General features: G+C 40.6%; 1 protein-coding gene across 7 annotated transcripts in view; it reads left to right on the forward strand.

The window, feature by feature from the left end:
- aopep (aminopeptidase O (putative)) overlaps nt 1–13,425 on the forward strand; it is an 84,848-nt gene that overhangs the window by 61,042 nt on the left and 10,381 nt on the right. For 5 of the 7 annotated variants that reach the window (XM_011478979.4, XM_011478980.4, XM_078953122.1 and 2 more), the window contains 3 exons: nt 5,042–5,158; nt 12,811–12,897; nt 12,983–13,131. In XM_011478979.4, the coding sequence (XP_011477281.1) occupies nt 5,042–5,158; nt 12,811–12,897; nt 12,983–13,123 (345 nt within the window). In that variant the 3' untranslated portion in view covers nt 13,124–13,131. The remainder of the gene's footprint in view (nt 1–5,041; nt 5,159–12,810; nt 12,898–12,982; nt 13,132–13,425) is intronic. The other 2 variants (XM_078953120.1, XM_078953123.1) reach the window with 1 other exon arrangement.

Here is a 13,425-nt window from a genome sequence, read left to right on the forward strand (position 1 = left end):
AACATTTTTATAAAACTAAACTAAATGTTCAAAACGAAACACTGTGAAAAACTCTAGAATCTAGATATTAAGGGACATCACTGGTGATCCTGTCTTTGTTTAATCAACAACATTTATTAATTAATATGAGGTCAAAATTGAACTATCTTAGCACACAAGCTCAATATTTTTAAAGATTTCCTTTAAATGTTTTGACTTTCCTTTTTAGCTGCTTCACTTCTGACCAACTTTTTTTTCCTACATCTATAGTTGATAAAATAGGATGTTAGTAACATTCCTGTTTGATAGACCGTACACATTTCCTGCCCTCACACCAGTTAAAAAAAGAAATAAAGGCGGACAAAAAGATATAAAAGGAAACAAGGAGGGGATTTTAATTGAGGGGAGGCAGACAGTTAATTCCTTTAAAGGAGGGAGTAAAAAGGAGTTGGTATGGATACCAGTAACAGACAGTCGTGGAGACAGAGACAACAGACTAGAGAGAAAGGGAGCAATAGGAGTGAAAGAAAAGAGGGAAACCTTAGTACCTGAGGCGTGGGCTGAGTCCTTTAGCTCCTGGTGCCAGAATGTGTTTTTACGAGCCTGCGGTCAGACAGGAATAAAGGACTGAATGGCACCGCACACACATGCATGCCGGCTCGGTTCAATGGCCTCTAAAAAAAAAAAAATCTCAGTTTGGTTTTATAATGTCACAGTAAGTCAGCGGCTCCACTCCCCCTGATTCTGTGTGACTGAACAGGCAGGATATTTTCCCCCAGTGTTCCGTGTTCCATGGGTAGGAGTTGAAATCACCAATACATCTGTGTACCTTTGAAGCAAAGTCAGATTGAGTGCAGTTTTACTCGTAAAGACATGAAACCGCAGTCAGCCGGTCCAGTTGTATACTTTGTTTTTTCTCTCAGTTTTGCTTTTTTTACTTTTTATTTCTGTTCCAATCCGTTTTCACAGACAAAGGGTTCCAGCAATAAATTAAATAAATATTTTAATCGATGTTGTATATGCATAACAGCCTCCGAAGGACAATGGTGAGCTCTCCGGTCTGTTGTACCGGAGTGCATCAAAGGGTCGTTGCCATGGCGAAACAGAACAAGTGTTGAATTGTTGGAGAAAAGATATTTTAATTTTACGTCTAATACGAACAACCCTTTGTAATCTTCAGCGCTGAGAAAATGAGATCTAGTGGGGACAAAAGCTGCTTGAAATGGCTCTACTGTCGGGTGGGATGCAGGCAGGTTTTACTCCCACATTTATGTTCTAACATTTACTCCCACACACACACACAAGTGAGCACCCACTAAAAGTGTCTACGTCTTCGCTTCTATTGGTTCTCTCCATCCCGTTCAAATGCTCGGCCCTCTTCCCACTCACAATGAAACCCCCTTTTCTATACTTTGTTATATTTGGAGGTGGAAGTCATATCCTGTGTTTACTATAGCTGCTTCTCATTGAGATGTCAGTCACTTACAGTAAGTAAACAGTCTGTGTTTGTGCATGCGCGTGTGTCGTTGTTCTGTGGAGGTTTAGAGGTCACTCAGAGGGAGGGACCTTTCCGCAGCAGATTTCCCAGAGGTCTTTGCGTTGGTTAAACTCAATATGGTGGAGCAGACTTTGTTTTGAACTGAAGTGGATTGTGTACATTGATATGTGTGCTTTTGATTACAATCCAGATTGGAGCACAGGGAAACACACACACCTGTCACATTCTTCACCTTTGAAGACAGTAGCTGCTATGAAATCCCTCTTCGGATCGCTCCGATTCAGCGTTTTACTGTGTTTTTCCTTTCATGGCTATTTTCAGCACTCTACCATTAAGGGCTATTGTTAGAGTTACTCATGACCTAGCCATGGCAGTGAAACGGAGCCACACATGGGACTGTGTTTGTGCATGTGAGTGTGTGTGTGTTGGAGTGTACTTAAGGGCTTTCGAAGTGTTGATGTGCCGTTCAGAGACCTCCACCTGCTAATAAGAGAGTACTCAGCCATGGAGCTCACCTTTTCACCAGTTCCTCTCTGTGTGGACGCAGAGTCAGGTGTGTGAAAACTGCCACAGTCAGACTTTAAGCATGAAATATCTGTGCGGATTCTCAAAAATTCAGTGCTTGTGGTGTAGATTTTTGTCAAAAAATGTCACCACATTTGTTTAAATAGTAGACAGTGTGTGATAAAATATCCTGTCTCATGACTTTGTAGAACCGCATGAGTCAGTGTTGAAATTTTTATTAAATGTAACCCGATAAAAGAAAAAAAAGATTTTAATTTAGTAAAGAACTGCTAAGAAGGTTTTAAAACTATGTAAGAGTATATAATGTACTATAATAAATTATAGTAGAAAAGAAATGTATTTAAAGAGCTTGGTTTAGAAATAAATTGAAGCTCATCAACATGTTCTTCCAAAATACAACTCATATCAAAATCATCTACAGGTCTTCTTTTAAATAAATGTTTTGAATTATTTTTAGACATAAAAACTGTTTTTAACAACCAAACAATTTGGTTGTAAAATAAAATTAACATTTAAAAAAAGATGTGAATTTGTGCTAAATCATAAATTCAACCAAATTGTGACCTTGTGAATTCGCTGGATTCAGCAGTGATGCATGTATTTTTTTTTCTTTTTTTTTTAGAAATGACAGTGTTAAATCCTAAAAGACAGGATACTTTACTGGTGTCATTAACCCTTGTGCTATCTTAAATGACCCCACCCTTACTTTGACGTGTTCTCCCTACCATAACAAAGGTGGATAAAGGTGGAAAGATTTCATGTAATCCATGGACACCTTTGAGGTTTCACAATCATTGAAGAAAAAAGGTTCAGCGCACTGTCTAGTGGGTCTAGATGACCCAACTCCCAATGTTAAAGTGCCTAGGATAGCACAAGGGTTAAAAAACAAACAGTATAAACTTAAATTTGACATCCAAAAGGTTAAAGAAGATTCAAACCACAAACTAAGTAACTGCTGTAAACAAGCGACGCTTGCAATGTAAATCACTAAATCATCAACCGACAGGATAGAACCAGAAATCCACACAACCAGATTTGCAATCCTTCATTTGAGCTGGAAAGACTTCCTTGTATAAATAAAAAGGCACAGGGAAACCTTTGAGTAATCCCACTGTGAACCTTAAAAGGTGCAGACACTCAGTCCCCCCCATTAACTCTGCATGGTTTGTTGGACATTTCGATAAATCAAGATGTGCAGAATACATGCAGGAACACATATCTACCGGTATATCATTTTCATAAAGGGTTTGCAGTCAAAGACTATGCAAAGTACTAGTACAAAAGTACATAAAGTTGAGTACTTCTATTTCTTTCTGAATTTAGAGTCTCCTTAGGAGCATATTTTTACTCAAGCATGAGCCAAGTTTACAGTAAAAGCCAAACTAATTATCTGATGGATTAAATAGTTCTTCGTTTCAAACATTTTTTAAGGGTTAAGTAGGGAACACCAAAGCTCTAAAGGGTACCTACACTCCCAGCTTTACCTTTTTGACAACAAAAAGTGGAATTCTTCAGTGAAAGGCCCGCTTTGTTGAGTTTCTAAGAGGAGTCAGGTAATCGCTGCTCATGTCAGTAGGTTCACAGTGGAAATGTAACATCTGACAGCAGAGACAGTCAGACAGCGTGTGCGTCTCTGTCAGGATAATAATAACAAAGTGAAATGGTTTCAAATGTACCATCATTGACCAGGAATTTGCTTTTGGAGACACTGCTGCAGACGTATTGATTACCACCATAGCAACACAAATACATTTAGGCAAAACAGGTCGTCACCGCAGATGGGTTTGCGAGTATGCCGGAGCCAGAGCCGTGTTTTATTTTCTAATGTGGAGGGGGGGGGGGCTCTCAGACTGATCATGGGTGGGCCCCACAGAGGCTCTTTAGAGATGGAGACGCCACTTCAGGGAACTCTCAGCCTTTCACAAAATGGAGGAGGGGAGTCAATAGAGGGTGAAGGGAAGGCTGGATATCAGATGATCAGCGAGGTTAGATGATCACCGCCATTCGGGAGTGCGTGCGTGCAGTGGCAGTAATAGTGTTTGATTTGACTATTGGCCAGCGTGAGTATGACTGTTCCTTCTTTTCCAGCAGCTACATGCTGACATTTTTTCAGTTTTTTCTTCGGAGTCTTCCCGGCGGCATTAAGGAGTCTGGGAACCATAAACACACTCTTTAAGTACTATGCATCACATAAGCTTAGATGCATGCTTACCTTTTTGCAGTCCCTAACTAAGAAGATGTACTCCTCTGTGTCTTGGCTCTATCCTTCTTCATACTCATTTTCACATCGGTCTCCACAGAGCTTCCAGCTATTAATTGGGTCCCAGGCTGGGTGCAGAGAAAAAAGGTGTTTCTGTAAGTGCTGGGTGTACCCAGTAGAGAGCAAGGCAAATCTGGGCAGAGCTGTTCCCCAGAGGAGGAAGGCACTCTCATATCGCTGCCCACACTGATTCCTAAAATACTCTTCTCTGAAGATGGTATTCATCAGAAGAAAATGGGCTTTCTTCCTTCAAACCCACCTCAGAAAGTGTTTGGAAGCTTCACATGTTTTCTTCTCAGCCTGCCATCGCTGGCGTCGCTGCAGTCTGGGATTTGACTGCGTTCAATGGGCATATAAGTCTTTTTCTTGATGTGCATTCTTTAACAGGGCTCCTCGCTTTGCTTCAGAACAGCTTGATTATTTCTGTTTCACTCTTCCGGTCGCCTGAAACCCAGTGTACCTCATTTATCTGTCTCCTGCTTTGTTTGGTCTGTAATATTTCCCAGCGGCACAAAATCGACCAAATTTATCATATTTATTTGATTGCTATTTCAGCTCCGTTTTATTGTTCTACATCTTATTCAGTGTGAAAAAGTTTTAATCACCTGATTTCTGTTGATGTGGATTTTTTTTCTCCCTGGGCTGTCACATCACAGCACAAAATTAAACTGGCAAAAAACCTTCTTGGGAGTGGCTGAGCAATGATCAGCATCTAAATGAGTCAGCTAGTTCTGATAGTTTGATTTTTAAAAGTTGGATATTTTGTTCTCTTACTTCAGCTGACGGCGGAGCAGCTCGTGCTGCTTTTGGAACTTCTGTTGGAGGAACCGCAGCAGAGTGTGGCATCCATGCACGCCCTGCACAAGATCTACAATCTGCACGGACAAGACGCTGAGGTAAGACCTTGCACGCACGTAAAAACCCACGCACACATGCTCCGACAAGTGAGCGTATGCATCCGAGCTCCACAATCTCCTCCAGTCATGAAAGTGGAAGCAGATTGATGTGTAGTAAATTCTCTTGTAATAGGAAAGCTAAATCCCACAACTATTCACTTCATGTTTAGTGCAGAACAACGTTCTTTATTGGTGCTATTAACAGTCTTTCTTTCTGTTTTGTGTGTGAATAGTGGAAAAGTTTGTTACTTTAAAGTCCCTTCCCCCAGAATACAGCAGCTCAAGTGAGAAAACATTTCTGCGCCAGAGCCTGTAAACCACCTATACTTCCCCCCCATCGTTAACACATGGCGCATTTTTAAAAGAAAAATTTGATACATATTTAGCTTTTAACAAGTTCCTTTTAACTATATGAGCTGTTCTGTTGAGGCAGTGATGTACATAATGGGGCTCAGATGCGCCGTCGCGCAAAGTTGGCGGCTGTATTGAATCCAGACGGCTAAAATTGCGTTTAAACGTTCAAACTTTCAGCTCAAAGCGCTTAATGAGATCACACAAGTTTGTATTTTTTTTTCAGGCGCTTTTAGACACTTAACTGCCGTAATTTCTTTCAGACGTCAAGTTATCAGGCTTGTGGTTAAGATCCGCCAAACGCAGAGTGGCTTCGGCTCCGGCTTCACTCAGGCTTCCTGGCAGATGGAGGCAGATTCTCCATTGCAGTTTCCAGGAAAAAAAAAAAAGGGACTTTGAGTGTTTGCTATAAATATGCTGAGCCATTATACACAATAGTCGAGCATGGACAAACACGCTTGAACAAACTTCCACACACCTGTTTAAAGGCAATGGCCCCATCCTAATGTAAGTAATTCCTTTCAGAGGACGTTAATCACCTTCTTCTTTCTATATAAATAGGGTTATTTATTTTCCTCCTCTTTGCTTGAAGCTGCACCCCCCCCCCCCCCTTTGGTCTGGCTGCTTTGTGTGGTACGGCCTTCTCTCCAGGTGATTGATGACTGATCTGTTTAAAAGTCTCTGATAAACACAGAACTGGGTGCAGTTCAGCCTCACGGAGAATGGGAGCCTTTTAGAATAAATGAGCGCTGAATGTGAGGAATGGCTGCTATGATGTCTGAAAGGAGGTTGGTAATATGGTGACCCTGAAAGCATCGTGAAAGCTCTGATGGATCACTTGAGCATCACAGCCTATTATCACATCTTGCTAGCCTTCGCATCGTGTCTCTCCGTTTCATGGTTCCGTGCCACACGAGTTGTGAAGTTTGGATTCTCCGCAGACTCATTCCCTCACGTTAAGGTGTCCCTTTTTGGCGTGATTTTGTTCTGTATTGTTTCACCAGCTGTTTTGCACAAAGAGCAGAAATCTGTAAAAGTGAGAGGCCGTTCAACGAAAGCGATGACAGAGCTTTTGAGGGTGGGAGGTGATCATTTTGCATGAACATGAACACAAACGTGAGAGCAAACATGTGCCTCCTTTGCGTGTGTTTCCCAGTGACCATGATTATGCGTGTGAGCTCGTCTGTCTGCCGGGGCATGTGTTCGCATGTATGAGAGAGCCCGCGTGACTTTGGCCTCCTCCTTTTATATGAGCCCCATGTGATGTGGTACACTTTGTAACTCTACCTGTGTCCGTGCGTGCGTGTTGGTGTTTTCATGAAAGCGTAAGTGTGTGTTTATGTGTGGGGGGCCATATGTTGGTCAGCAACACAGGCCGTATTGTGGGACTAAAGTGGAGGGGGGTTGTTCTCTGTAAAAATGACTAAACAACTTTTCGACACATCTTAAACCCTTCCTCTAGATAAGATAACAAAGAAAACTCCGCCTGATGCAGCAGGCTGGTTTTTTTTGGGGGCAGAACTTTTTTTAAGATCCTTCCCTTCTTGATAACCTATCTCCACTCCCCATTCTCCTTGGAGAAAACCGACTTTTCAGTAACAGCTCTTACTGGTCATTAGCCAAAGCTCATTTGTAGATCGATCATAAACAGCCGGGCACTTGTCTGATAATCTTTCTCGTCATCCATAGGATTCTGATTGATGTAAAATGAAGCCTCAAGTGAGTTGAGGCCCGTTGACTGGAATTTACTTGGCCGAACCTGCTTATCAGAAAACCACGCCCCTAATAATCCACTAATAAATATGCTTAGAAAATCAAAACAGGTTATTTTCAACCCCCCATAAACATTTTTTGATTTAGGCTAACCTACATTTGGGTTTGGTGTATAGTTGGACTTTTTAACATTGAAGTCTATGGAAGTTGTTTTGAGTCATAATTCAAAGTAATATGCAAATCTTGACTGACAATTCAAAATCAGGCATGCATGCATGATCAAATTGCAAGTTAATTTGTCAGTTAAGAATTGCATATTACTTTGAATTATGACTCAAAACACCTTTCACAGATGTCAATGTGACATTGTTCCTTTTAACCCTTGTGCTATCTTAGATGACCCCACCCCTACATTGACGTGTTATTGCTACCATGACAAAGGTGGATAAAGGTGGAAAGATTTCATGTAATCATGGACACCAGTGAAGATCCCAAATCATTGAAGAAAAAAGGTTCCAACCACTTTCTAGTGGGTCTAGATGACCCAACTCCCAATGTTAAAGTGGCTAGGATAGCACAAGGGTTACAAAACAGCCTTCAGTGGTCATTTAAAGAACTGCAGCTTCAAATTGCCTTTAACTTAAAGAGATTGTGGGGCTTCAGACCAACAATCAAAATAAACAGGTTTGCCTTGCTTTACTCAACAGGCCTGTGCACCATTTGCATCCCAATGTAAAGATATTAAACCTCCACACTCGGACATGCACTGAGCCGAGACTCCGTTTGGATATGGTCCATCCTGATATTGAAGACCCACTCTAATAAAAATGTGTTTTTGGTGTTTTAACCTGTTCTTGTGGGGTTTTTTTCTCATAATGAAGGAAATGTATAAAAAAAACCTTTATATTAAAATTGCATCTCTGAGCATTTCTTTATATAAATCGTGAATCATGAGCAGATGAAAAGATTGGACCTGTGATGTTGAACCTACGACAAGCCACAAGCTCCCTGCTCTGCTCCATTCTGATGCATCCACTTGCAGACGACTAGAGCAGTGTTCGTCTTTGTTTTCCTCGTCTGAGCTGACATCTGGCTTAAACGTGGACGGCTGGACAGCTCCAATACTCCTCGCCATTTTCGATACACCGGTAATGTTGTGAGGGGCTGTAAGCTAGCGGGAGAGTGTGTAAGCAGATGGATAACAGGAAGTGGGGGCGGGCTTACTCTGTGCCAGCAGTCCCACCCTACAACTCAGAGGCAAATTTCGAATGAACTCCTGCCCCTCTGCAGAAACTATGTCCTAAAAACCAATCTAGTTTTTTTTTAACTTTGACTTAAAATTCCATAATCATAATTTAAAGACGGCTGCACGGTGGCGCAGTGGTCTCCGGGGTCTCCGGCTTCCTCCCACTGTCCAAAAACATGCTTCATAGGTTAATATGGTCACTATAAATTGTCCATAGGTGTGAGTGTGAATGGGTGTGTGTTTGTGGCCCTGCGACAGATTGGCGAACAGTCCAGGGTGTCCCTTGCTTTCACCCGCATGTGGCCGGGATAGGCTGCGGCATCCCGTGACAGGGAAAGGGATAAAACGGCAGAAGATGAATGGATAATTAAAAGACCACTGCTAATGCTTTTAAAAAGTATAAAAAGTAGGACTTTAAAAAAACCATTTACTTGATATTGGAAAATGTAGCTTATTTATAAAACAAATTTTTACTTTAATCATTTTTGAAGGCATAAACTAATTACACGACCACAGAGTGGAAAATGTTTTTTTCAAACGCCCCGAAAACATGAAAACCTTTTTTTTATTCTACATTTTTTGTTAACTTTAATCTAATTACGTCCCAATTGAAAGTGTTAATAGAAACGTTTAACTTTTTAATTCTTAGTATTGGAGCAAAAACAAAAAGAAACTCTTAAAAGCACACATTTTTATAAACACTCTGTCTCCAAACAGCAGATTCCAATCAGATCAAATGGCCATGCGGTGTGCCAGATGAATCCATAAGGGTCCTACCCCTCCAAACCCAAATGATCCACCGCCAATCCACACACCAGATGCCACCAGAGCACTTATTGTCATGCCTAAACTAGTTAAAGCTGGTTAAGCATCTCAAGAGGGATCCATGCAGTAGTGGAAGATCCTTTTTTTGTGGCTGATAGGGACATTTAAATTGTGTACACAACAATTAAAAAAGAGAGACTCAAATGGCTGAAGAGTCTGTTGATTCCCTCCGGGTGAAAATGTGTTGATGTGCAGATTGGGTGAAGTCTATTTTAAGGTTTCCAAACATCCCTCATAGCTCTTGAGCAATTATTGTGAGACTGTGGCAATTCTTAGCCGTAACCCTTCATATCCATCGTGTTTCCAAGCACGTCTGAAGCGTGAGACCCAGACTGTATGAAATATGGAAACTGGTTTGGAACGGTAAGCATGCACACACGGAGCTCTTCATCAACAGTCGAAAAGCTTTTGCGTATGTTTAAAAACGGGCAGTGGAGGGCGGGGCTGAAGTCAGGGCGGTGATGCAGTAATAAATGAAGGAATGTCACTGTGTAATTGCATGTGCTGTCAGAGAGAGGGGCCCTGCAGGAGGAAACACAGTAAAAAATAAAAAATACATTTTTTTAAGGTGGGGGGGGGGGGGGGGGTGTGCACCGGGCAGCTGCTCTGCCCCAGGGCTCTCCCCAGGAATGTAACCCATGCAGGGAACAGCTGCTGAGGCTACGCAGGCCAGAAGGGCAGGACTGGTACCAGAGGGCACAGCGAAGTGTACAAAGCAACGTGCTCTCTGGTGAAAACAGACACATCCCTGTTCTCATGTGAGCAGGAGGCTCTGAGCCATTGCACCTAAATAAATCATGAAGGAATCCTTGATGGGACCTAAAAGTCCATTTGAGAGTCATTAAAATCGTGTTTATTAAGTGTCTTCAGAAGTATTGTGAAGATTGAAGCGAGGTTTTAACACTCACTCTTCCCTCCTACGGCTCTTGGGTAAATGATGATCTTCCCAGGTAAGAGAAAAGGAGGGATTAGGCTGTAAGTCACCAGAAACTCTTTCTTTGGTCCCCAAACTCTCCAAACACCTAGTTTATTACCCCGATTGTGCAGGGATGAGAGTGAAGAACAGCCACCAAAAAAAAAAGGGAAAAAAGCCAGTCAGGAAACTGAGGCTTTAGAAGAAGTGATGGCGCTTCAAAGATTTTTCATCCGTACATTTTTTTATTGCTCCTATGTCTCTTTTATCACCCTTTGTCCGCTTCCTCCATACAAAGCACATCCATACACACGCGTGTGCGCTCACAGCAGATGATGAAGGATGATGGTTGAGGCAGGGACAGAGCCGGTCTCTGATCTCTCCTGTAACCGCGGCAACAGAGCTCCCATTGATCCCTTGGGAGAAAGGCCAGTGGTTTAGCTTTCACACAAATATACGGCGAAATGCACCTGTATGCACAAAAACTGAACACACACAATAGGAACTGTGATACTGGAATCTCAGATCCAGATTATATATTTTTTTTAGAGTTAGTTTGTGTTTTAGGGAATTTCGTTACCTGAGATTCAAAATAATTTACACTTTTTTTTAACCCTGTAAAGCCCATTACATGTTCAAAATTAAGATGTTTTTTGAACCCTTAAAATCCACATAAAAGTTCCAATATTATTTTTTATGAAAATAAAGGTGGTATAAATTCTGTTTTTTTTTTTATCACAAAAATGTTACTTTAAGATGCAAAAATATTGACATGCGTGTTCCAGTAAAAATAATCCATCCATAAATGTATAATCTTTTTGAACATGTTGTGTAACTATTGCAAAGAAATAATTGTCGACAAATTTTACATAATCTCAAGACAGCAAGCAGACATTTAAAAAAGGAATAACAATAGATGCGTTATTTTCACCATAAAGTTTTGAACATTAGCTAAACTTTTCCCTCCAAAGGTTTTTCTGAGATTTGATGAAAGCAGCCTATTTGAAATTAGCAGGAAAAGTCCTGATAAAATGGAATATGAACAGGAATATGAAAGATCATAAAAAGATCTTTGTGTTTATTTTATTCTATTGAAGACATTTTGATAAGAATGACGGTACCGCGATTTAGCCGTAGCATCAGCTGTTTTCGGAAAATTCTCGCCCCTTTAACCATCTCCACCAATTATTCTTGGAGGCTTAATCTCACGCCATCAGTCTGACCAATCAGAAGTGGTTAGTCTTCACTTCCTTGTTCCGATTTAGCTCATAAAGTCTCTCAGTTCCAACAAAAATACCAGCTAAAGCTCGTCTTTAGCGGTGTAGCTTTCTACAGAATCTGGTGTCAGACGGTGGAACAAGTGAACAAAACAAAAAAGCTCAGAGGAGCGAGTCTGTCAGCCATCAGACTTTATGGCACTACATCTCCCATGATGCATCGGGTTAAAGTGACAGCGTCTCAGCGTATAATGAGTCTTCCCTGTTAAACGTCTTGAAACCACAACGAACATACATCAGTTTTTAAATCTTCTTGATGAAATCAGAGGTCAACAGTTTAGTTCTCCTTCAAGGTTTATGTTTATTAACAGCCAAACACCCCAGAGTTTGGTCCAAGTCATCTTTCTAACTGAAACACTTTTCTAATAATGTCTGGATTATTTTATATGCTAAACTTAAGACGAAGTAATAAAAACATTTAAGAAACAGGATTAAGGTGAAGTGGCCAACAGACACATTTAAACTAAATTGAAACAACTTAATGATCTAAAAATAAATAAAACATTTTTGTTAAAGTTTTCAAAGACTTCATCTTTGATTAAGACAAGAGAAAAACTAATAAAAATTCAACATGTTCCCTTTTTGTGTAGCTACAGAAAACATAAATATAATGTTAGTCTTTTTCTGTAAATTTTATCAAACATATTGTGATCATATAATTGTTCAAAAAATTACAGTTGCCTTTGCACTAACACTGAAATAAATAATTAAAAAATTAAAAAAAATCACTATTTAGAAAGAATATATTTGTTTTTGTTGTCAGGTTACATAAAATTGCATGTTAATAAACTGAAGGGGGAAAAACAACTAGGAGGGTAAAATTTCAAATGATTTAGTTTAAAATTATTACTGAAAACTAACTCAACTTTTATTACAGCTTTTAGAAAAAAACAGCTGCAACTTCCAGCTTTTTCTGCCACAATTATCACAAAAATGCATGTGAAATTGTGGAGGGACTGTACATCAATACAGACTATAGAGTTTCTCCTATTTTAATTTTTGGATGCTGGTGTGCCGCGGGATTTTTGTCAAGGATGAAGTGCGCCTTGGCTCAAAAAAGGTTGAAAAACACTGGACTAAGATATAGGACAGTAGGTTTCTAAAGAAAATTTGGATCATGCTCATGAGATAAGTGTGTCAAATATGATGTGATTGGATTTATAGGGTTAACATGGATGCCTACAAACTATATAAATAAACAGAGTTAGTGTTATTTTTTCTTTCAATTCTTTAAATTGTTTTAACAAGATTTGTGAGTTTAGAGCATAAAAACATTGGGAAGTTTTCTTCAGTCTCAAATACAGTTGTGTTTTTGTTTTGGCTGCAGGTCCGACATCGCTGGTGTGAGCTGGTGGTCAAACATGCTTTCACTCAGGGTTACGCAGACGTTGAACGTTTTTTAGTTCACAATCAGGTAAAGAGTTTTATATTTTCTTATCCAAATTTTCAAACAAATCTAAGACATTGAGGGCAAAGACATCTAACTGTAGCTGTTGCAGGCCATGGGTGTGTATCTGTACGGGGAGCTGATGCTGCAGGAGGACCCCGATCAGCAGGCTCTGGCTCGCCGCTGCCTCTCAGCAGTCGAGGAGGAAATGGACCCGTCAGCCCGCAGAGTGGTGGAGGAGATGATCCTGTGACTCTGGAGGTGAAGTCTCTGGCATTATTTTTTCCCCCCTCTGTTCATGCTGCTCAGCGTTCATTTGCGGCGTTGTCATGACGAAGACGATGAAATGAAAGCAGTCAGACTTTTATCTTTTCCGTTGGCTGCTTCATTTACTGCAGCCCAAAGCCTGCTTCACTTGGCTCGTTGAAGCTGAAAATACATCTGTGCAGGTTCATAAAATAAAAGCCTTGTCTTCTCCGGGGTTGCTCGCTTTGCAAGCTTGACGATACCACAGTTTTCCAAATTTTATATTTCAACCTAAATCGTTTGACTTTT

This window comes from Oryzias latipes, chromosome 9, assembly GCF_053564925.1.
Source record: "Oryzias latipes strain Hd-rR chromosome 9, Olatipes_Hd-rR_3.1".
NCBI classification, from domain to species: domain Eukaryota; kingdom Metazoa; phylum Chordata; class Actinopteri; order Beloniformes; family Adrianichthyidae; genus Oryzias; species Oryzias latipes.